A 24,713-nucleotide genomic window follows, 5' to 3' on the forward strand; every position below is an offset into this window, starting at 1 on the left:
CAGTAATTTTCTGTCATGTGGCATTTTTTCCCCATTTGTTTCACTAATGCAGGAAGAAAAGTTATTAATACAGAACCAAAAAGCAGTCGGGGGAATGTGGAATTACCGAATGCTGCCCCCGAATGAGTGCCTTTTGTCGTGGGTGGGAGCCTGTCATGTGAGGATGATTTTCAAGTGGCTCAGAAAAGGAAGAGCAATATAATCAAATGAGAGAGCATCTGGTCCTAGGGGAACAACCACTCAGGTGGGACTCAGAGAAATCTGGATTCAGGCTCTGGCTCTGGAATAACTCTCTGTGTGACCCAGTAGGGGGTGCTGAGAGCCATTGAAACAAACTTTGAACCCCGTATAGAATGGAAACCACTTCCAGCTGCAGCACCCCTGATTCGGGCATCTATGTCTTGGGCAAGCTTTCTGATGTATCTACCTCAGTGTCCTGTCTGTACAATGGGCACAAGAATTCTTCTTTTCTCCCAACTTTTGTCTATTGAGGCTATGTCTAGACTGCAGGCTTCTTTTGGAAGAACTTCTTTTCAGAAGAGATCTTCCAAAAAAAAGGTCTTCTGAAAGAAAGCATCCACACACAAAAGTGCATCGAAAAAGCCATCTGCTTTTTCAACAGATAGCGTCTGCACTGAATGAATGCTATCTCGCATGTAAGCTGTGATTACTATGGATGGAGTAGCCACCAGGGCACCTGTGCTTTTTCCTCTTTCCTCTTCTTCCGAAAGAACTCCTTCTTCCCCATCCACACACGTGTTTTTCCGAAAGAGCTCGTTCGGAAAAAGGTTTCTTCCTCACAGAAAGAGGATTACCAATGCCAGAAAAATCCCTCTGTTCTTTCGATTTACTTTTGGAAGAACGCGATTGCAGTGTGGACTAACTCAGGTTTTCTCGGAAAAACAGCCGTTTTTCCAACAAAACTCTGTAGTGTAGACATACTCTTATACTGAAAGCTCTTTTAAAGTTGGGACAATCTCTCACTGTGCACAGTACCTGCCACTAGGAGGCCACTAGATACTATTGTAATCCAAATAATTAACAAATGCTAGCTTGCTGAACTCTGATCATTAAACCGACACTTTGTCATTTCACACTGGGGGTGCTGGCAGAGACAGGATACTGAGCCAGAGAGACCAGTGGCCAGATCCAGCCTGGAGCTTACTATGACAAGCAACTCATTCTTAAAGAACAAAGGGCTTTCCTGGAAAAGCTTACATCCCGCCGATGAAGTGAATTTCAAGCAGCACAGCCTGAGGATTCAGGTCTGCCTACCCACCTGACGTGTGTCTTGGGGATGCTTTGCACAGCGATTTCAGTCTTTGGGAGTTCATGTGCAAGGGCATGCCATGCAGACGGGCTGTCCCTGAAACTCTTTGCATCCCAATGGAGCATAGCTATATTCAGGACCCGACCCTCCACCCCCCTCAGGGTAATTGCAGAGTCCATCAGTTGAAGCCCACAGAGGGGTGTCAGTGAGAGGAGAATGAGGCCCTAAAAGATCTGTAGTGATGGCTTGGATTCTAGCACGTAGTTCATGGATGTGCCCTAATTCGGTATCTCTGCCGAAGATGCCAAGTGAGGTAAACTCACACACTCTCATGCTGTGCCATGATATCACAGGGCTGAAAACCAGCAGCTCCCTGCAGGGAGGGAAGGCCGGACTAAGCAGCTCCGCCTCACATCTCTCTGTTTCCAAGCAGGAATGAAAGGTTGTGGAGATAATTATATTTTGTCCCTTGTGCTGATGGACAGCTCCTTCCCAGGCTGTGCTTTATCCTGGATAACACATGGTGCTGATGGACAGCTCTCAGCCTGCTGGGGAACTGGAGACAGGGACAGCGTATTGTTCGCCCTCTTCTTGGGGGTTGTTCTGTAGGATCTTGAGCTGAGCCGAGCTGACCCCGACAGTTATTCACAGCCTTTGGTAGGAATGTCTGACGGGGTATAGATGTTCCCAGAGAATACACCATGTATCCTGTCAGTTCCTAGGAGCTGAAACTTTCAGGAGCGAGAGCCAAGAACGTGCGTTAGGAGCTAAGGAGTCCTGGCTATTGACCAGACCATGGAATGATCTTCTATTAGGAACTAGGGGAGGGAGACAGACAGACAGAACAAGGTCTAGAAGATACCGAATTTTAATCATGATTATTAAAAGGTGTGGAAGAAAACAAGCCTTCACTCTGCGTTTGTGAGCAACAAGTAGTCAGAGACAGTTTCTTCGAGCAATACTGCAAAGGAAGAAGCTGCTGCTAGGCAGATCGTCGAATACAAACAATTATGAAGCAGTTTATATACTGTCCATTAGATATAATAACATTAAACAATTAGTCTCCTTCTCATTACAAACACCAGTCGCTAACAGTTATTTTAGTTCCACCCAGATGCTCCTTATCTCAAGGTCCCTGCCAGAGTCAGCATTCTATCCTTATCTCCGTGTGGACGTGAGAGGCAAAGGCAGCGTCTTATTACAGCTCTCGTGTTGTCAGGCCACAAACTTAGCCTGACTCTTGCTCTCTTGCTAACAAGACCAAGATGGCTGCTCACAAATTCCCTTATTCCCTTTTCCCTGCCTCCACAAAGGTTAGCTAAGTTCTGGAAAGGGCAGGGAGGAGAAATTCAAACAGGCTGTGAATGGCCAGATGTCTAGGCCAGGAAAGTGTCCATTGGATAAACAGAGGAGATATTATTAAGGAAGAGGGAGGAATGGAAAGGTTCCTTTTGACTTAAAAGGAAACCCCAGTAACCCCTACCCCCCCTCGCTCTTTTCTTTTCAGTCTGGGCTCAGCCCATGTATCTTCCTTCCACTTCATAGCCATGGGTCAGTTAAAACACTGAAATATTTCTTTTAACATTTCAGTGTGCTCATGTCATGCCAGTTGGTGGCTGTTTCCCCCATTCTTAGAGCAAGAGGACACTACAGCAAAGTGTTCAGGAAGAAACACTCCCAGGAAAAGAATCAGAGCTGGGATTTTCTTCCCAAGTACTGGATGTCTTTACTGATCAAGAATCCAGACTTCCTTCTTTTTTGGTGGAGGGGTGTGACGGCGCGTTGGGGTTCCCCAGTCTCCTGCAGCCCCGGAATGGCACGAACAGACTTCACCAGCCAGTAGAATACAGGTGGTTTATTGCTTCTCCACGATACAGCACAGCACAGATGTAATCTAGTTACAGGAACTGGGGGCTAAGAGGCCTCAGTGCCCCCCTTGAGATAGGGGAATCCCAGCCCCCTCCCCAGTTCCTTCTCCCCTGCTTTCCAGCCAGGAACTAACTCACTCTCCTCCAGCCCTGCCCCCCAGCCAGGGCAGCATTCCACCTTCCTTTGTTCCTCTCCATGGGGGTCAGCTGGCCAAACCAGTTGAGATACCCTCTTTGCATAGCGACTCATCACTTGTCTGCTCGGTGGAACTACAGGCAGCAGCCAGAGAGTTAGCAGGTTACCCCCCACTACGTCACAAGGGGCAAACTGGTTTCACATCAGAGGCATCATTCCATCCCTACTTGTTTTACACGTAGGGGCTACGTCTAGACTGGCATGATTTTCCACAAATGCTTTTAACGGAAAAGTTTTTGCACAAAAGGACTTTTGCCCGAACGGGAGCAGCATGGTATTTGCGCAAGAAGCACTGATTTCTTACATGAGCTCATCAGTGTTCTTGCGGAAATTCAAGCAGCCAGTGTAGACAGCTGGCAAGTTTTTCCACAAAAGCAGCTGCTTTTGCAGAAAAACTTGCCAGTCTAGACACAGCCAGGTAGTATACTACTTATACTATTGGACTATGTCTACGCTGGCGGCTTCTTGTGCAAGAACAGCCATTCTTGCGCAAAAATTTGCCTGCTGTCTACACTGCACGTGTGTTCTTGTGCAAGTAAATTTACAGTACAGCTTTGTAAAACAGGGCTTCTTCCAGAAGAGTTATTCTTCTCCCCACAAGGAATAAACCCGCTTGCACAAGAGCTCTTCCACAAGAGGGCAGTGTAGACAGGCAACATGAATTTCTTGCGCAAGAAGCCCCTACAGTTAAAATGGCCATCAGAGCTTTCTTGCACAAGTGAGTGTCCACATTGCCATGGATGCTCTTGTGCAAAAGCACATCTCTTGCACAAAAGCACATGGCAGCGTGGATGCACGCTTGTGGAAGATTTTTTGCACAAGAACTCTTCCACAAAAGAGTTCTTGCGCAAGAAGCTGCCAGTGTAGACATAGCCTTGCAGTTTAACAACACTACCTTCAATGGAGGGTTTCCAGACTTACCCCAATGTGAGCGAGAGGAAAATTGGACCGTTGGATGCAGACTTTCAAATGATCATAGGGCCAGATTTTCCAGGGCTCAGTCTAGAGTCAAAATACTCCAAAGGTCTCCGATCCACTGAAGGGGCCAGATTTTCTAGCCTACTCAGCCCACACCAGATTGGGTCAGAATTTCCCAAACTTGCCTTAGGGGGCCACTGAGCCGTTCTGAAAATCTGGCCTTGATTTCAGGAGCTGAGCGCCATTAGAAATCTCGGCCTATGTGTTAGTCTTGTGTGAGTTCATATCACCCATCAAGCAGCCATCTTGATGGGTTGGAAAAAGGCTCACTTTTGTGCTGCAGGATGAAATGATCACAGGGTAATGGGATATGGAATGTGGCACCACCTGGTCACTTCTGTGGAGTTAGCTTGTAGTCAGAAGTTGGAATGACCAGAAAATTGTGAGCAGGTGCTATGTGATTGGATGTCTTCATGAAATAAATTGATGGAATCAACCTGGTTACTAGTGGATACGTACACCCTCACAACCAATGCCAAGTGGAAGTCTCGGTAGAGAAGTGAAGAGTTGAATAGATGAAGAGGATTAAACTAATCCCAAGAAGGACCTTCTAGCTCAGGGTCATGTAATATTCCCCTGGCTAATTTTGTACAAATATATATATAAGAACATAAGAACATAAGAACAGCCGTACTGGGTCAGACCAAAGGTCCATCTAGCCCAGTAGCCTGTCTGCTGACAGTGGCCAGTACCCGGTGCCCTAGAAAGGGTGGACCGAAGACAATGATCAAGCGATTTGTCTCTTGCCATCCTTCTCCAGCCTCTGACAAACAGAGGCCAGGGACACCATTTTATCCCCTGGCTAATAGCCTTTTATGGACCTAACCTCCAGGAAATTATCTAGCTTCTCTTTAAACTCTGTTATAGTCCTAGCCTTCACAGCCTCCTCTAGCAAGGAGTTCCACAGGTTGACTACACACTGTATGAAGAAGAACTTTCTTTTATTAGTTTTAAACCTGCTTCCCATTAACTTCATTTGGTGTCCTCTAGTTCTTCTATTATGGGAACTAATAAATAACTTTTCTTTATCCACCATCTCCACACCACTCATGATTTTATAGACCTCTATCCTATCCCCCCTCAGTCTCCTTTTTTCTAAACTGAAAAGTCCCAGTCTCTTTAACCTCTCTTCATATGGGACCCGTTCTAAACCCCAAATCATTTTAGTTGCCCTTTTCTAAACCAAAATATCTTTTTTGAGGTGAGGAGACCACATCTGTACACAGTATTCAAGATGCGGGCGTACCATAGTTTTATACAAAGGCAGTAAGATATTCTGGGTCTTATTTTCTATCCCTTTCTTAATAATTTCCTAGCATCCTATTTGCCTTTTTGACCGCCGCTGCACACTGTGTGGAAGTTTTCAGAGAACTATCCACGATAACTCCAAGATCTCTTTCCTGATTTGTCGTAGCCAAATTAGCCTCCATCATAATCTACGTATAGTTGGGGTTATTTTTTCGGATGTGCATTACTTTACACTTATCCACATTAAATTTCATTTGCCATTTTGTTGCCCAATCGCTCAGTTTGGTGAGATCTTGTTGAGTCCCTCACAGTCTGCTTCTGTCTTGACTCTCCTAAACAGTTTGGTATCATCCGCAAACTTTACCACCTCACTGCTTACCCCTTTCTCCAGATCATTTATGAATAAGTTGAAAAGGATTGGTCCCAGGACTGACCCTTGGGGGACACCACTAGTTACCCCACTCCATTCTGAACATTTACCATTTATTCCTACCCTTTGTTTCCTGTCTTTTAATCAGATCTCAGTCCAAGAAAGGACCGTCCCTCTTATCTCATGGCCATGTAATTTACACAAGAGCCTTTGGTGAGGGACCTTGTCAAAGGCTTTCTGAAAATCTAAGTATACTATATCTACTATATATATCTATATATGGAGAGATACAATTTCCAGAAGTTTTCATGTGACATTCCATTGTCACAGATTTAAGAAAAGGCCTCAACATTGAATCTACTCTTCATAATGGTCCAAGGCTTCCTGAGACACCAGTTCACTGGACCAAGCAAGCAGTCCACCAGAGACTCATGAGGGGGAAATTCAAGTTAGTGAGCAAAGTAATCCATGAAGAAAAGCCCTGGGCACATGCGTTCTTTGTAGGAGAAGCAAGTCAAATTTTATTTCCCACACCTTCAAGCACTGAGAGAACTTAAACTAAGTGAATGAGTGCTCCTGTTGGTGAAAGGGATATTCTTTTGTGATTATTCATGTGAATCCTAGCTTCTCACAAAGACATTCTGTGTCATTAATATCAATTTGTCTCACCAATGCTTTTTTTCTTGTGAAGCACAGAGAGAGACACAATCCCCAAGATCTGCCACAATTTGTTACTGTGTTTGTAATATGTAATTGTGGGAATGATTATAATATAGCCAACTGGATTTCAGTTGTCCCCCACACGTAGGCAAGCTGAAATAAGCAATGACAGGAACATGTTCTTGTTTGCCCACAAATACTTTAATAACTAGCAATTTCAGGATGGGAAAAGTAGGAGAAAAAACAAGTTGAAGGACAAAAAAGCCACAGATATTCAGCTCAATGGGGAAGTTAACTCTAGCAAAAGCAGTACTGTGGCTATCGAGTAGGCCCCGGTGAATTACAAACGTGATCCAATGAGTTAAAAAGAGTACATCTCTTCTAGCCCCCTGATCCACTCCCTATTTTGCATGCCTTTTAACAAAACCATGAAATCACATTAATTTCTCTAATGTGTGCAGTGCCATAAGTTACTTTTTAATCATTATGATCAAAATATTGCTTAAAATTGAAGGCAGCTGCATTTGTTTCTGTCGGATATCATAATTGCAATTGTAAATTGGGAACCGCAATGTTTCCTGGTGCCGCTGTGAGTAATAGCTCTGAAATCATTATAGATAGGTAGATATAAATAAACCAGGAGATCTATAAAAACAAGCAAAAGCAAGTTAAAAGGATAATTTGCAGATCAAACAGGAATAGTGGAACAGGAATGCGGAAAAATATTTCACAGCACAGTAAAAGTGTTCTTTAAATGTATTTGCACCATTACACAAAAAGGTAGGTAACAAAGAAAATTGCTCCACTAGAAAAATCAGAATGGGGAATTAATGGGCAGGATGTATTTGCTGAGCAGCTGTTTTGCTTTGTTGTTTTTTTTTTATTTGCAGAAGAGAATGCAGTACCTGCCAGAAAGACATTCAGGGACTCACACCGAAGCCCAGCAACCAAATAAGGCCACTGGAATCCACCGGACTTATGAGGAGAGGCTGAGGGAGTTGGGTCTGTTTACTCTGCAGAAGCGAAGAGTGAGGGGGGATTTGATAGCAGCCTTCAATTTCCTGAAGGGAGGTTCCAAAGAGGATGGAGAGAGGCTGTTCTCAGTAGTGAGGGATGGCAGAACAAGCAGCAATGGTCTTAAGTTGTGGTGGGAGAGGTCCAGGTTGGATATTAGGAAAAACTATTTTATTAGGAGGGTGGTGAAGCACTGGGATGGGTTACCTAGAAAAGTAGTGGAGTCTCCATCCCTAGAGGTGTTTAAGTCTCGGCTTGACAAAGCCCTGGCTGGGTTGATTTAGTTGGGATTGGTCCTGCCTAGAGCAGGGGGCTGGACTTGATGACTCCTGAGGTCTCTTCCAGCTCTATGGTTCTATGATAAGATAACTGAAATCACAGTGGTGAAAACCCAGATTGTGCCAGCTTTAGCTACCTCCCGTCCATGTGCTCTGGAAACAGGGAGTAGGGATTAGCGGCCACTCAAATGAGAGCTTTGTCGATGTTTTCTCTTTTTTAGGACCTGGTAACTGGAAAATGGCCAACACCGCCCCAGCATTTAGCAGCAGACCCTGAGATACAGCCAGCAATTACAGTCCCGCCCATTTAACCACTGTATGTGGGGAAGGGATACGAGAAATAATTTTGTGGGATTTAGAAAGCGAACACGGTGAAAGGAATCACTTAATTGGGGGCACCATCATGGACTTCCCAGGTATCTTCTCAATGCACTCATTCTGGAATTTCAAATGCTGCTGCCACATTATTATTGCATGAGTTCCACAGTAGAGATGCTTAACTCCAGTGATAAGCTACAGGGTTGGGAGTGACAGAGCTGGCTGGGTAGATTGGGAGGCAGGAAGGTGATCAGCATCTGGGCAATACTCTGGAACATCTCCAGGTGGGAAGAAGCTACCAATGGGGCAGACGACCAAGTGGCTGTGGCATAGTGGGGGTGCTGTATGCTCTGTGGCCCAGTGTTCCTCTGCGCTCGGTGTGTGATTCCCACTGACTCGCCCACATGTTGTGATGTAGTGTCAGTACATTGCTGGTTGCTATGCTGTGGGCTATGGGCTGTGGATGACCTCTACTGGCTTCTGTCTGTGAGCACTGCCCAGCAGGTGGGCTGCCTAGGTCACGTAGACAAAAGACCCAACCGGTCAGACCGGTTGAGGGCAGTGAGGGAACTAAGGAAGTGAGTGTTTGGGGAAAGGGGCAGTCTTGGGCTGGAACCATGAAGAAGACAGACCAAGGAGGAGGCTAGGAATCTAAGGGCCCAGGCACCCCATCTTAAGGAGTCTGAGGCATCCTGGCCCAGACTTCTGTAGCCACATCACGTCTGTGCTGTGCTGTATCCTGGAGAAACAATAACCCCTCTATTCTACTGGCTGGTGGAGTCTATTCTTGGTGCTACGGAGGAATCTCGACTGTGCCATCACAGTGGCTTGTACTCCCAGTGTGAGCAAAACGTTAGGGTGCAGAGCTCAAACATGACACTGAACTGAGCTGCTGTGAGGCTAAAGTGCCAAGGAAACGAGGTACAAATCATTAATGGAAAATTAAATACCACTCTCTACAGAAAACCCACTGACTGCTATACTTACCTACATGCCTCCAGCTTCCATCCAGGACACACCATACGATCCATTGTCTATAGTCAAGCCCTTAGGTACAACCGCATCTGCTCTAATCCCACTGACAGAGACCAGAAACTTCAAGATTTCGACCAAGAATTTGTAAATCTCAATTACCCACCGGGGGAAATAAAAAAAAACAAATTGAAAGAGCCAGACGAATGCCCAGAAACCATCCACTTCAAGATAGGCCCAAGAAAACCAACAATAGAACACCACTTGTCATCACCTATAACCCCCAACTTAAACCCCTCCAATGCATTATCAATAACCTACACCCTATACTGGAACAGGATACTACCCTCCAAGAATCAGAGGGGTAGCCGTGTTAGTCTGAATCTGCAAAAGCGGCGAGGAGTGCATCTGACAAAGTGGGTCTTTGCCCACGAAAGCTTATGCTCCTACACTTCAGTTAGTCTATAAGGTGCCACAGGACTCCTCGCCGCTTTTACCTTCCAAGAGGCTCTGGGGGACAGACCCATCGTCTCCTATAGACAACCACCTAACCTCAGGATGATTCTTACCAACAACCACAGGACATACCACGTTAATACCAACCCTGGAACTTTCCCTTGCAACAAACCCCGTTGCCAACTTTGTCCACATATTTACTCTGCTGACACCATCACTTGACCTAACCATGTCAGTTATATGATCAAGAACACAGATTCCTGTTCATCCAGAAATATAATTTATGCCATCATGTGCCAACAGTGTCCTTCTGCTATGTATATTGGACAGACTTCTCAGACACTTCGCCAAAGAATTAATGCCCACAAATCAGACTTCATACATCTTTACAAGGAAAAACCAGCTGCTTTTCATTTCAACCTACCTGGACATAGTCTTAACGACCTTACTACATGAATCTTACTTCAAAGAGACTTTAACACCAGATTACAGAGGGAAACTTCAGAACTTTCTTTCATGCTTAAATTTGACACATTACAAATGGGCCTTAACAAAGATGCTAATTACCTTAACCATTATAAAGATAGCTTCCCACTTATCACCCCAATTAGCCATTCATTGACTCATAAATAGCTATTCCCTCCCTCCTCTTCACCCCATCTTCTATACTAAATCTAATTTGTCAGTTTAATAATGTGTTCACTTTTTTTCATTGTATTCCTTTGGTATATATGGTCATGGCAATTCCCTTCCAGAATATGATCTGAGGAAGCGGGTCTGACCCACGAAAGCTCATCACCTAATAAACCATCTTGTTAGTCTTTAAAGTGCTACATAGTTTTTCCTTTTGTTTTAAGGAAACGAACAGTAAGGAAGGACTGAACGCCAAGACCTTCTAAGCCACGCAAGGAAATGAGCATGTCCCCTTAATGGGCAATGAAGTGTCAAGACCATTGGTTGGCTTTGTCAATTAAGGTCTAAATACCATAAAGTCATAGAACACTAGAACTGGAAGGGACCTCGAGAGGTCAGCAAGTCCAGTCACCTGCCCTCACTGCAGGACCCAGTACCATCCAGACCACCCCAGATGGATGTCTGTCTGATATGTGGAATTAGTGAATGATCTGTTCAGATGATGGGCAACCAGGCTCAGAAAATGAATGGCAGGGAATTCTCCAAAGGCGTATACCCGGGAAAGGGAGCAGAAATATATAGGGTCATATAGGGGAAGGCTACAAGAAAGAATAACGGGATGAAATCAAGTAGCAAATTACATCTTGAAGAGTATATGCGCCCTCTTCCCCACACTGGACGCCCTTCCTCCTTCTCGCCCCAAAGGTTCTGGGTCAAACTCTGGGGTCACCAACCCTCAGTGGCCATGAACTGAAGTCAGTGGAGCTACATGGAGTGATGCCAGATGAAGCTCTTTCCCCAGGAGAGCAGACAATCCATTAACCTGTCCATACCTGTCAGGCTGTGAAGGGCTCCCTCAAGGGAAGCAACACAAGGCTAGTCATAGGGAGCTTCCAGAATGAAGCCAAGTAATGAACCTGCAGGGAGTGACCCTGCATTGGCCTCCAAGGGATACAGGACATGCCCATCTTTACCTCAGACTGATCTGGGGGGAGGGCGTGAGGGAAGGAGTGGTCTGTGCAAGGAGGGCAGCCTCCTCAGACAGCAGGATCCGGGTCTCCGTGAGGGGCGGGAGCTGGAGGGCGCGAGACTGGACGAGGTCGTGGGGTGGCCGTGATCTTTACATTACTGAGGACACGTGCATTCTCCAGCGGGAGAAGGCAGGGGGTAGGGATGAGGTTAGGGATGGGGCATCAGAGGGGTGGAGGTGATGGCGGGGATGGGTTTGGAAAGTGCAGAGGACCAGCCTCCCTCTGGCCTCCTTCTGTTTAGCAAGGGTAGGTGCGTGCGTGCAGAACAGCATCTCATTCACGCAGGGTCAGGGTCTCCTGTGCTCCCCAGCCGTGCGGACGTCGCATGCACCCATGCTGCACTCCATTTTGGGGCTGGGTAGATATCAGCTGGATACATCTCTGTGGTCCCTGCACCGAACACAGGCCAGACTGATTCTTCCCTCCTGTTCAGGGTTTATCTGAAGAAGTGGGTTGCACCCCCGAAAGCTCATGATACCGGCTCCATGTTTTGTTAGTCTCTGAGGTGCTACCAGACCATTCGTTGTTTTTAACGTTTTTCCCCCTTTAGAGTGTTCCTCCGCTTCTTGGACAGGCAGTGATGGCACCCGACCCCTCCCGGCTGTGGCCTAGCAAGCCCCCGCAATGTCTCCATGACAGGGCCTACGTGCAGAAGCCATGACAGGGGACGTGCGCCAGAGCCCTGGTGCGATCTCCACAAGCCCTGGCCAGAGACAGCGGCGATGCGCATGCCGCCGTCTGCTTCATCTTCTGTCGGCCTCTAATGACCCCGCTCGTCCTGTCCAACATCACTCAGCGTGACTCCCTAATTACTGTCATTAGGGAGCACAGCAGAAACCTGTGCGGCACAAAGGCGGCGCCACGCTCAGGAAATGGATTCTCTCCCCGGGCCATGCCCATTAACAGGTCAGCAGGCCTGTCGCTGCCATCTCCCAGCCCAGACAAGGCGCTGACACCGCACGCTGGGGCGGAGAGGCCTCAGACGGGCATATCGGCCGTGATGGACGGCTGCCGCCTCCTCTCGACTTCCGCCCACCACTTGCTTTTAAAGCAAAGTGCTTCCCCAGAGGAGGGCCGCTCTCTGTAATTGCAAAGGAGGGACGACATTGGTACCGCGGTCAAAGGGAGCTGTCCGCACGCCGGGCAGCGCAGTGGGACCACGGAGGAGCAGAAAATCAAAGGCCTAAGTCCTCTCACCCAAACACTCACCACAACTCTTCCACTGAGTGACAGGATCCGGTCATGCACCTGCCGGAGACGATCCCTTCCGTTGGCCAATGGATCCTTCACCCCTGGGGGAAAGGTTATTGCTCCAATTTCACACATGGAGGAGCAGCGAATTGCCCCACATCTTGCAGGGGGGTGGAGGCAAAGGCAGGTCCCCTGCATGCCCACCTCACACCTATCTTTCCACTATTATATTCTTAAGGCCTGTCCAATTCAGGCAAACTCATCCTCGCTAGCAACCCACCAGGGACGTGCTTCCCTCACCGGATGAACACAACCACTGCCTACAATCTTCTGGGGACAGAACACCTTTCACGACACACCTGTACCAGCGTACATCTCTTGGACCTTTGGAGGCTCACAACAGCATTTCCTGCTGGGCCCAGCATCTGTCTGGAGCCCTGCAAAGGCAGGAATCAACTGGGCTTGCATTTCAATTTATAGCTCCATGTGCGACCGGGGGAACGGTCACATCAGCACTATCCCTGCCCTCCGTCCATGACAGACACATGCCTGGCCCGTCCTTTTGCACCAGCGAACGTTCTGGCTCTGAGTTAATGAACCATAAATTCCAGCTTAATGAGTTTTATACTGAGGAGAATCATTAATGTAATTAGTACTGATGTGAAAATGATGTTGCTCATGCCTGAATTAGGAGGGAGTATTTTGGGGCTGAGGATGGAGATGGGAAGAGGGGGAGAGGGATGGCGTGTTTTCTTCCCCTGCAGTATTTAAGGGATTCTGTTCCCTCCAAGGAAGGTGGCTTCGTATGTTCATTGCAGATTTAAACCCGGGCTCCCATCCGTCAGAAAGAATACACAGGGAACACAATGGCATTAAAGCAATGAGATCAACCATCTCCATTTGCCTGCAGCGCTGTGGAATCTTTAATGTAGCACTGTACCACTCCGTCCTTTAATTTGTGTCCCTTTTTTTCTCATTCCGACACCTGGCGGGGTATTGTCCATGCTCCTCAGTGTCTATTTTTTGCTCCTGCATGAAAAAGATCGCTCTACAGGCAGCTGTTTGAGAGATAAAATAACAGATCTTGGGCTTAAAAAAAAATCTGTCTATCTATGAAATAAAGGGCGCAGCAGGGTATGCTCTGTGATAGGATAAGGGCTAATCAGAGCTTGGTAAGTGGTTTGAGATGGAGACTTGGAAAGTGCTGACCCTGCTTGCATATCTGAGGGTGGAAAAGCAGTGAGAGGAACTGGAATGAATGGGGCTCCAATCGCCTATCTTCAAGCAGCCGTCTTTGCTCCTCCCCACGTTGCCGCAAGGCTCAGGGTGTGCAACGTGTCTCTGCCGAGCCCTGGTGTTCACAAGGGTTTTAAACTCCGACAGGGCCGGAGCCGGAGGCAGGGGTATCCTGGGTGATCGTGTTACCCGGCGGCCATTTTCAGCTGCTCCTCTCCACAGAAAGCAAATGCAGCGCTAGGGAGAGATGCCGGGTCGCCACTCAGCAAGATGAGCCAGCCGTCAGCTTTCTCCATCCTGCCCCACTGCCCTGGAGTCACTCACTGCCTGTCGGGCCGAGAGGGCTGTTTATATTCCAAGTCCATCCCATCCTTGGCCCCTCTGCTGAGACCCCCAGCAAGGGAAACCCCAGCACGGTCTCTGTGAGGCCTTCCTAGCCACCGGGCTCTGGCCCTAGCAACTCATCGCATGCAGTCCAATGAGCAGCCTCATGAAGGCAACCAAGGATGGGTTCACACCAGCGGTTTTGAAGCATCACTCGACCCTGTTGCTGTCCCTGTCCCCTGTTGTTTCAATGGACCCAGGGCTTTTTATTTATTCTTTTGCAAGAGAGAACATAAGAACGGCCGTACTGGGTCAGACCAAAGGTCCATCTAGCACAGTAGCCTGTCTGCTGACAGTGGCAAGCACCAGGTGCCCCAGAGGGGGTGAATCGAAGACAATGACCAAGCGATTTGTCTCGTGCCATCCATCTCCAGCCTCTGACAAACAGAGGCCAGGGACACCATTTCTATCCCCTGGCTAATAGCCTTTTATGGTCCTAACCTCCATGAAATTATCTAGCTTCTCTTTAAACTCTGTTATAGCCCTAGCCTTCACAGCCTCCTCTGGCAAGGAGTTCCACAGGTTGACTATGCGCAGTGTGAAGAAGAACTTTCTTTAGTTCTATACCTGGTGATACCCATTAACTTCATTTGGTGACCTCTAGTTCTTCTATTATGGGAACTAATAAACAACTTTTCTTTATTCACCCTCTCCACACCACTCATGATTTTATAGACCTCTATCCTATCCCCCCTCAGTCTCCTCTTTTCTAAACTGAAAAGTCTCAGTCGCTTTAGCCTCTCTTCATATGGGCTGTATCCCTGGGTAATGTCGCCTTCCCATCACAACAGTCCCTGACACATTTCATTCTCAGAGCTAGCGACCGGTGCTCAGAATTCCCGACCTGTGTGTGGGTGCGGCCTGCGTGGCAGTGTGGGGCGGGACGCCAAAGCAAATCCACCCACAGTCCGTGTGCTCAGACCCTTCCTAAAGGTGTAAGGCTCTTTTTGTGGAGTCATCTAGCTGTCAGGAGCTTCACATCTTGCCTGCAGACACAGGGTAATTGCTGCGCAGGTGCAGCGGTAGGTACTCCTTGGCAATGCCACCCAGATGTCAGAGAGAAGCTGGATTGTCGAATTCAGGGGAAGCTGGAACTCGGGGCTCTAGCTCTACTCAAGCTTGGGGAGAAAGCTTAGGCTGAAGTATGTTTTATGGGGAGCTGACTGCCTCACTGGGCCCCGGGCAAGGTGGGGGGGCACCTCCATGCTCACAGAAGGGGCGGGGCCTCATCAGAAGGGGCGGGGCTGGGGAGCAGCTGATCCTCAGTGCTGCCCAGATTGTGGTTTGCCCCCCATCCCCGAGCACTGTCTGGAGTGCGCTGCGCCCCTGCCTCCCCAGGCAGCCCTAAGAGCCACGCAGTGTGCATCACAGCAGTGGCTGGGAGCCCTGGGCCCCTTCCCCTTCCACACCTCAGCAGGCCGGGGTATGATGGTTGCTGTTATTGCTACAACGATTGACATTACCCCAGTGCCCAGAGGTAAGACCAGCTAGCTGGGGAAATCCTCTGGCCTGTGTCATGTGGGAGCTCAGACGAGATGGCTGCATGGTCCCTTCTCGCCTTGGAGTCTGGCACCCTGGGAGTCGCAGCAAATGAGCCGAATTCGGACAGTCCCTCTGCCCCAGAGCTCCCCCCTCTCCCGGGTGTAGCAGGAGGACGAAACACCTTAGGGAAGTGGGAATCCGAAGCACGAAGTGGTTCCCTCTGCTGTCATGTGGCTGAATGATAAAGTTACAGTGGGGGAGGTCTAGGTTGGATATTAGGAAAAACTCTTTCCCTGGGAGGGTGGTGAAGCGCTGGGATGGGATCCCTAGGGAGGAGGTGGAATCTCCATCCCTAGAGATTTTTAGGTCTAGGTTTGACAAAACCCTGGCTGGGTTGATTTAGTTGGGATTGGTCCTGCCTAGAGCAGGGGGCTGAACTTGATGACTCCTGAGGTCTCTTCCAGCTCTAGGATTCTATGATAAAGCCAATCCCTTGGCAGGGGGGATGTTTATATCCAGACTCTGTCCAGAGCAGGGCTGAGATGCTTCTTGCGTGCTTGCTTCTTAATGGGGGAGTCTATTGTGTTGCCAGTTCCCCCATACAAATCAGGCAGCTGCTGCTAGTCTTATATTCATCAGGGAAAGTCCCCCACCAGCTGGTGCAGGTCATGTGCTCCGGCAGTGCTGTATGGAGTGGTACTGTCCCAGGGAAGGGATTGGAACCTGGAAGTCAGCACTTTGTTGCTTGCTCCACCGTGAGGCAGGAGGGCAAGTGAGGCATGTAATGAAATGGGAGCAGCGATGAAGCAGTCTCCCCTCTCCTCTCCCTGCCTTACCGATGGAGGCTTCAGCCTGCTCCCCTCACCCCTTCCCTCTCCTGATGTTCTCCAGGCAGAACGTCACAACCAGACAGGGGCTGTCAAGTACGGGAAACAGAAGCAGATGTGCTGTGTTCACCATCGCAAATAACCACTGCTTTGTAAACTGCTGTGTAACCCACACACCCAGCCTACGTCTACACTGGCGGCTTCTTGCGCCAGAAATATGCAAATGAGGCTAAGCGTGGACTATCGCCGAGCCTCATTTGCATACCTAATGAGCCGCCATTTTTTTCAGAAGAGGCTCTTGTGCCAGAAGAAGCGTCTACACTGCCCCTTCTTGGGCAAGAAAAACACTCTTGCTCAATGCCGTTCTTCCTGAAAATAATCAGCGTAGCGGCATTGCGCAAGAAGGTTTTACTTGCGCAAGGAGGGGCCGTGTAGACACTCCTTCTGGAGCAAGAGCCTCTTCTGAAAAAAATGGCGGCTCATTAGGTATGCAAATGAGGCTCGGCGACATTCACGCTTAGCCTCATTTGCATATTTCTGGTGCAAGAAGCCGCCAGTGTAGACATAGGCCCAGTGTGGTTACTGAGCAACCAAGTAGTACCTAGACCACAGCAACAGTTAAGATCAGGAGACCTCTACAGCATGGGTAGCTCCTATAGTCAGCTCCAGAGGCCGCAGGTTCAAATCTGCTTACAAGTGGGGGCTTGTCCGGGATCTCAACTGGGTCTTGGAAGCTTGGGATGCGCTTCCTTACCTAGAGGAAGTCTACACTCGCGGCTTCTTGCGTGAGTAATATGTGAATGAGGCTAAGCGTGGAATATCACCGAGCCTCATTTGCATACCTAATGAGCCACCATTTTTTTCAGAAGAGGCTCTTGTCCAAGAAGGAGCATCTACACTGCCCCTTCTTGCGCAAGAAAAATCGTCTTGCACAATGCCGTTCTTCCTGTCAAGTAATAGGTATAACGGTATTGCGCAAGAGGGTTTTTATTGCGCAAGAAGGGGCAGTGTAGACTCTCCTTCCTGCGCAAGAGCCTGTTCTGAAAAAAATAGTGGCTCATTCGGTATGCAAATGAGGCTCGGCGATATTCCACGCTTAGCCTCATTTGCACATTACTCGTGCAAGAAGCTGTGAGTGTAGACATAGCCCTAGTGTGGTTACTGAACAATGCAAGTGGTACCTAGACCTCAGCAACAGTTAAGATCAAGAGACCGCTCTCCACAGCATAGGCTGGGAGCCAGCTGGCTTTTAGCTCAGAGGGTAGCAGCTCCTATATTCAGCTTCAGAGGTCCGAGGTTCAAATCCACCCGGTGGCGGTTACAGCTGCACACCCACTCATCCATCCAGGGCAGCTATTTGGTCCCTGGCATGGGCGACACTAGTCATCCTCCACCAGAGACTCCCCCAAAAGCCTGAGCTCCCATGCAAAGAACCAGCTGGGTGGTTCTTGGGTGCAGAGGTTCCTGCTCAGAGGAAGGCTTGGGGACCTGCAGGGAGGCTTCAACAAAGAAAGAGCAGTGGGTAAGATGTGGGGTAGAGATGGTCCCTTCTCCCCACAGCTTCCTCTCAGAGGGACTTGAAGGTAACAGCTCCCAGGCCTGGCCAGATGCCTGCGTGGGCATGTGGGTAGAAGTGGGGAAAGGTTAAACAGCAGCGCTTGAGGTGTGGTCGGAGGGCTCGGACCCCGCACCAGTTGCGCAGCAAACAGAGCAGGGAAGCGGCGTGAGTTCTTACATCACTTTTATTTAAGCTCTGCGGTCAGTCTTGTCCTTCAGAACCGCTCCTTCAACCCTCAGCCATCCTCAGTCACAGCAGCTGCGAGGGCATGTCATGCCCCTCGGACAGGACACAAGGCTTCGAGTCTTGAATGAGGTAAAACACGGACATCAAACACTAAAATCATCAGCGCGCCCACCCGCCTGCCACTGGGAAACAGGGGCCGCTTCCTCCCCTGTAGCACAGTCACGCTCAGACCACCTCAATCCATGCAACCCCTCCCCCCCGACACCCACCGGGAAAAGGGCCCTTTGCCTCCCCTGCTAAGGATGGCACTATTGCAGGAGCAGGTCCTTTTTCTAAGCTGCCTTCAGGTTCAGGTTATCCCCGCTGGCTGGGGACACCACCACCAGGCATTGCTGAGGTCAAGACTTAGGATGGAGGAAGTAGTGTGCTCCCATTGCAACGGGGTTGGGGCAGTTAGAAGATCTACGGGGCAATTTATTCAAAGCCATGAGTGCTGAGGAGTGAAATGACGGCCCGGATCAGAAACATCCCTGGATTCAGCTTTGTAGAACCCAGACCCGATCAACCCAACCTCTCTGGCCATCGCCACATAGGTTTTGTGCCCATCTCTGATTGGAGGTGGTGAAGGAATCTGGCGATACCATGAGACCTTGTGCCGCAGCACAGATGGAAAGTCTTCCTTTGCTTAGATTGCCAAGAGGGGAGAAGGTAGAGAGATCAAATGTTCTTAACATGCACTGGATGAATCAAGCAGCTGGTTTCAGAGGCTGAATTTCTTTTTCTTTCTTTCTTTCTTTCTTTCTTTCTTTCTTTCTTTCTTTCTTTCTTTCTTTCTTTCTTTCTTTCTTTCTTTCTTTCTTTCTTTCTTTCTTTCTTTCTTTCTTTCTTTCTGTCTCTCTGTCTCTCTGTCTCTCTGTCTCTCTCTTTCTTTCTGCCAAGAACAGAAATCCTTTAGCTTTGCTGAAAAGCAAAGATCTCTGCCTCAACAGCTCGAGTTCACATCAGAAAAAGGCAGCTGGACTTTCTTTGTGCTGCCATGTGACACTGCAGCCTGTCTACATGCCCACCCTCCTTCCCCCCGGCAAGGACTGCAGGAAATCTTTCTAACTAAAGCCATGTCTCCTGCCCCTTCTCCTCTGCCGCATTCAGTCCTTTCAACCCTTATGCACCTCAGGAGCTGACCGTGTTGCTGCCCCTCACCCAGAGTGGGGGTGAGTATGGGAACAGACTCTCAGCCAGGCCCACTTTATTTCCTGCTAGCCTGGAGACACCCTCTTTCTCTTGGGAAGGGAGTCGGAGCTGCCCATGTGTTCTCGTGGCTCAGCGGTGGGAGGCTGCATCTCTCTCCCAGATGCAAAGATCTCGAGATGGGGCATCGCCTGCTCTAGAGGGTGGACTTAAGGCAGCTTGGAGGCCAAAGCACCTTCCCATTGCTAGGACGGGTGGCAGGGAGCAGAACGGTGCCCACAAATGGTCTAGTTAAGAGCAAGCCCAGGGCCATGGCTGCCAGCCATCGCCCCGTGGCACATGAAGAGGAAAGAGCAAGCAAGAGAGAGGTCTGCTGTTTAAGGGGCGCCTGAGCCCGTTAGTGCCGGGAAGTGAACGGGCCAGCTCTCTGGACAGCGGAGGCTGACCAAGGAAGTGAAGAGCCCTCACGGTGCCCGAAGACCCAAACCAGCAACAATGGAAGAGAAGCGATTTCAAAGGGGCCGTATCTGCGATGAGAAGGCCCGTGGGCCCCTCTGATAAGGGGAGAGTTCCAATCGTGGTGCTAGGTGCCACCCAGGGCTGCCCACCCGCTCCCTGTGCCAGCTGGAGGGGTTGCATGCTTTGGGGCGGCCAGAGGCCAGGAAGAGCCGATGCCTCCTTCCCTGATCTCTTGAGGCAGCCAACCTGGTGTGACGTAGTGGGGGTACCTTGCTGGTTGCTATGCTGGGCAGTGGGTTGTGAGTGACCTCCACTGGCTGCTGGCTGTAGCACGGCTCAGCAGGGCAGGGGATGAGTCACTATGCAAAGAGGGTCTCTCAACCTGTCTGACCAGCTACCCCCCAGGGAGAGAAACGAAGGAAGGTGGAATGCCACCCCTGGCTGCGGGGACAGGGCTGGAAGAGAGTTAGTTTGTTTCTGTCTGGGAGCATGGAGGAGAGAGCCTAGGGAAAGGGGCTGGAAGTTAGGGGCCCAGTCTCCCCCATCTCAAGGGGGGCTGAGGCATCCTAGGCCTGCCCTGTAACCAGATTCCATCTGTTCTGTGCTGTATCCTGGAGAAGCAATAAACTCCCTCTATTCTACTGGCTGGTGGAGTCTGTCCATGCCATTACGGGGGTGCAGGAGACGGGAAAACCCCAACGCGCCGTCACACCTGGTCATTAAAAACAGCCCCGGAGCCATTGCATCTGACAGACTCCACCCCAAAGGGCTTATCCATTTTCCTCTGCAAGGGGGAAACAACATCATTGCTCCAGGCAGCTCTCCCAACACAGGAAGTGGCAGTGTGCGCGAGGAAAGGGTGGGGATGGATTTGGAGGGCAATCCCAGGAGGTGTGGGCGAAGCTTGGTTCCCACATGGCACCTTATTCCCTAACTGAAACAATCAATCTCTCTCTCTCCATAGTCCACTCAGGTGGAAAAGGGTAGAAATATCCCCAAAGCCAACTATTCTCCAAGACTTTTTTCCTTCTTGCCTGCAGGAAATATATGAGGTAGTGTGGACACAGCTGTGCTTGTGTGTGTGTCAGGGAGATGGGAGACAAGCAGGGTGCGCTCAGAGAGAAACCTGTGGTGAGAGCAAAGAAAGTACATAGAGCAACCGTAGCCTTTGGAACCAAATATACAAAAATATAAGTGACCCAGTCTGTCAGCAGGAGCTGGGCTGGCAGCATCTGATGTGTTATCCCCCTTTCACCCATGGGGCATCTTTAATACTGGAGCGGTTTCCTTTGTGTTTGTGCAAGGAGCATTAGATACAGGCAGGGTCTAGAGAACCAGGCTGACAGCTGGAGGCTCCTGGCTCATATGTCCTTGTGGATCAGCAGTGCAAGGTTGTGTATGTCTCCAGGATGCAAAAGATCCACTCCCAAATTAAGAAAAATAAGAGTCTGTTAACTGAAGACACGTCCCCTTGTGCTTTGTCTCTCCCATGCTGTACTTGGGTGGAAAAGGTTAGAAATATCCCTGAAGCCAACTATTCTCCAAGACTTTTTCCCTTCTTGTTCCTCTTTTCTTTTCTTTTCTTTTCTTTTCTTTTCTTTTCTTTTCTTTTCTTTTCTTTTCTTTTCTTTTCTTTTCTTTTCTTTTCTTTTCTTTTCTTTTCTTTTCTTTTCTTTTACAAGTGAACAAGGAGGTGACGTGGAGATGAATTCTCTTATCTAAAAACACTTGGTGGTTGCAGGAACTTACACGTTCATACACACACACACACACATACACCCCAAATATCAAAAAAGTCACAGTCCAAAACGAAGACAATTAAAAAAAGTTAAAAGGCCAGATTCTGTGTTGGCTTGTATCCTTCATTAAGAGCAAGACGATTACCTGAAATTGTGAGTTGTTTTCTATATTCTGCCTGAGTTCACTTTAAAATTCCAATCAGCAGGTGCACAGACAGACCTGGGGTGAGTGTTAGACTTTTGGAACAGAACATAATGGAGTGTATATCTCGATATTTTTCTTAGAGATTTTTTTTCTTTTGGTTTCAGGTTACATGAAAGTTAGTTCTAGGAAGATACTCCAGAATCTATTGTCTTTCCTATACCCCAAATTCTGTCCCCACACCCTCTAGGTTGGGAAAAGTCAGTGCTAGAAGTCAAGAGCAGGGAAAAAGAAAAGATCTCTTCTGCTCTGGTTCCGAGCTTCTTTCATTGCAAATGGCACATCATTACATTTGATTCAGAATTCTTTGCCGTTTGCTCTTTTAACAGGGCTCCTGGCCCCAAATGGCATTTTTCAAACAAGAGAGTGGCAGACTCAGACCTGGGCCCTGGCTGTGAATATTCAAATAGTACAGAGACCATTTTGTTTGGAAGTAAGTAGAGTGGGGAATTTTAGACATCATGTAACAAGGTTTGTGAAGGAATCCGCTCCAGGATCCTCTTGTGTAAATGGTGTGAAAAATTGACACTAAAGAACACAGACACTTGAGTGGGTCTGGGGCATTTCATCCAGCAGGGGGCAGTGGTGCACCCACCCAGTCGCCCACTGACACACACACACACACACACACACGCATGCACATAGCCAGCTCGCTACCGGAGGGCGATGGGCCCAAAATTAGAAAAAAAGGTGCAAACAAGGGAGGACACATCAGTGCATGACACATGAACAAAGGTAGAGGGTTCCCTTGAGCACTAACGAGAAGGTAGATACTTAACCTAATCATGTCCATTACAACTGCACCAAAACTTAAAAACAGAAAAACCCAAACCAAATTCTCAATGGCTGGGGAGCAATAAAAGGCCTTGCTTGAGAGGTGAAAGGTCGGGAGGTGTGAAGAATTGGCTTCTTTGCTTTTGCTTGACGGTGTGCTGTTGTTTTAGACATACTGTTCCTTAGCACAGATGTACGGTGCCCGGGAACCTGGTGGCGGGCAGCAAAAGGAGACGTCGGCACGGTGAGGATACAGATCTTCTGGGAGATACGATAAGGGGTTATAGATGTGGGGTATTTTCTCCAGAGATTGATCTGGTGAGCAACAGCAGGTCAGGTGATCACTCGCATCCGATATCGCTGAGTGACACTTTCCAAAGTCCTGGGAGAAGAGAGAAAGTCAGTGAATAGAATGGTGGATCAAAATTGCAATAGCAGGCACAGCTATCTAACTCCCTGTGAGATACCCTCAACTAACGGAATGGCTGCAGGGAAAATAAAGGAGCTCAGTCAGGGTTGTTGCTTTTGGGGTTTTTTTTCCCCAATTTCATCCTGGGCCATTTTGGCACTGAGAACTTTCTGCTTCACCCCAAATATGTCAATTTTCCCCATGAAAAATTGCCTACTTTGCTCCCAGCCCTGCAAATCATTTTCCAAGGGCTTCATTTTACACAGGCGAGTTTCAATGAGACTGTTCACAGCTGTAATATTTACCTTCGGAAGGCGACAGGGAGGAAGGGGCATGATAAAAGCAAGGGTAATAATGACTGGAGAGGAGGAGGGGCATCTCTTCCCCTGTCTTATGACACAAAAGCCAGGGCCGGCCAATGAAGCTGCAAGATGCAAAATTCAAAGGAAATTCTTTTGCATGCAGTGCATAATCAGACTGATGCATCTTGCTACAGAATGCCAGTGAGGTCTAGAGTTTAGCGACACAGAGAAATGAGAGTTGGTTTCAATGGACAACAGGAACAGCCACAATTAACATAGTTAATGCTAACAAAAAAATTTGGGACCAGCATTAGATCTCAAGCTTCAAGACTTATACCAATCTATTATTATAAGAGTGTAGAAGAAGAGATAGTGTAAGGGACAAATTGTCTCACATCTACCTAATACAAGGTTCTTATACACCTTCCTTTGGTGCATCTGGGGCTAGTTACTTTCAGGCCTGGTCTACACTAAACCAGGAAGGTTGGTTTAAGGTATGCAATTCCAGCTATGCAAAAGGCTTAGCTGGAGTCGGTTTACCTTAAGCTGAGCCATGGCAGCTTACTCCCTTACTCCTCCCTTACTCCTTGCAGAAGGAGGAGAACTGGACACCAGTGGGGGCTGCCCTCACCATCCAATATATGGGTCTATACTAGACCCACTAAATCGAACGCCAGAAGATCGACCTCCGGTGTGTCGATTTTGTGCTAAATATAGACGTGCCCTCAGAGACTGGATGCAGGGCTACATGGAATGTAATCCGTCTGGTTATGCATAGAATTCCTTTGAAAGTGTGTTTGAAGGATCGGTTGTGGAGCATGAAATAACTGATTGTCTAAACAAACCTGCACAACCTTACACACACGCTTCAATTTTTGGCACTGGAGCAGTTCCATTCAAGGTGTCGGGGCTACTCACATAAGTAACACTGATTCTGCATATCAGTATTTGCAGGATTGGGGCTACAATATTGAGAAAGGGAATGTCCAACTTGGAAAAATACTGTGGATTTGGCTCGGACGCAAGACCCTATCCTTCACGGGAGAGAAACAGCCCCAATTTTTCCTCCATAAAATGGCCCATGTCTTGCGCGTCAGAGGCGGGGGAGGAAAAAGAATGCACTGCTGCTTAGATATTTTGCAACAGCTGGCTCTTTTCCACAAGCCCTGTACAAAATGCGAACGCCGTGAATGTCAAGGTGCTTGAGTTTTTGTTGTGATTGCTTTGCCCAGTTGTTAATACCAAATGACAATCAAATGTCACTTGTTCTAGTACAAAAACTGCAAAGATCTTTCTCGCTGGGTTTTCTGTGAAACAAAATAGAGGATTGGAAAGAACCTCTATGAATGCTCAGCTCCCTCCCCTCTGCTCCTGTGTGGGGAACAGACCCAGATTTCTCAGTGCCCCAGGGGAATGCAAATTTACATGCCCTCCCTTGGGGCTAGCAGTGGATTGGAATTATCCTTTTCTGCCCACACATTTCT

General features: G+C 48.4%; 1 protein-coding gene and 1 long non-coding RNA gene across 3 annotated transcripts in view; one reads left to right on the top strand and one right to left on the bottom strand.

Moving 5' to 3' along the window:
- LOC142820498 (uncharacterized) overlaps positions 1 to 14,754 on the top strand; it is a 29,591-nt gene extending 14,837 nt beyond the window's left edge. Inside the window, exons 3-4 of the long non-coding RNA XR_012897719.2 lie at positions 7,481 to 7,592; positions 8,104 to 14,754. This is a non-coding gene — a long non-coding RNA (uncharacterized LOC142820498). The remainder of the gene's footprint in view (positions 1 to 7,480; positions 7,593 to 8,103) is intronic.
- A 6,615-nt stretch (positions 14,755 to 21,369) lies between these two features.
- NECTIN1 (nectin cell adhesion molecule 1) overlaps positions 21,370 to 24,713 on the bottom strand; it is a 180,209-nt gene continuing 176,865 nt past the window's right edge. The window contains exon 9 of one of the 2 annotated variants that reach the window (XM_075909740.2): positions 21,370 to 22,900. In XM_075909740.2, the coding sequence (XP_075765855.2) occupies positions 22,685 to 22,900 (216 nt within the window). In that variant the 3' untranslated portion in view covers positions 21,370 to 22,684. The remainder of the gene's footprint in view (positions 22,901 to 24,713) is intronic. The other variant, XM_089773394.1, reaches the window with a different exon arrangement.

This window comes from Pelodiscus sinensis, chromosome 25 (assembly GCF_052426305.1).
Source record: "Pelodiscus sinensis isolate ZL-2025 chromosome 25, ASM5242630v1, whole genome shotgun sequence".
Lineage (NCBI taxonomy): Eukaryota > Metazoa > Chordata > Testudines > Trionychidae > Pelodiscus > Pelodiscus sinensis.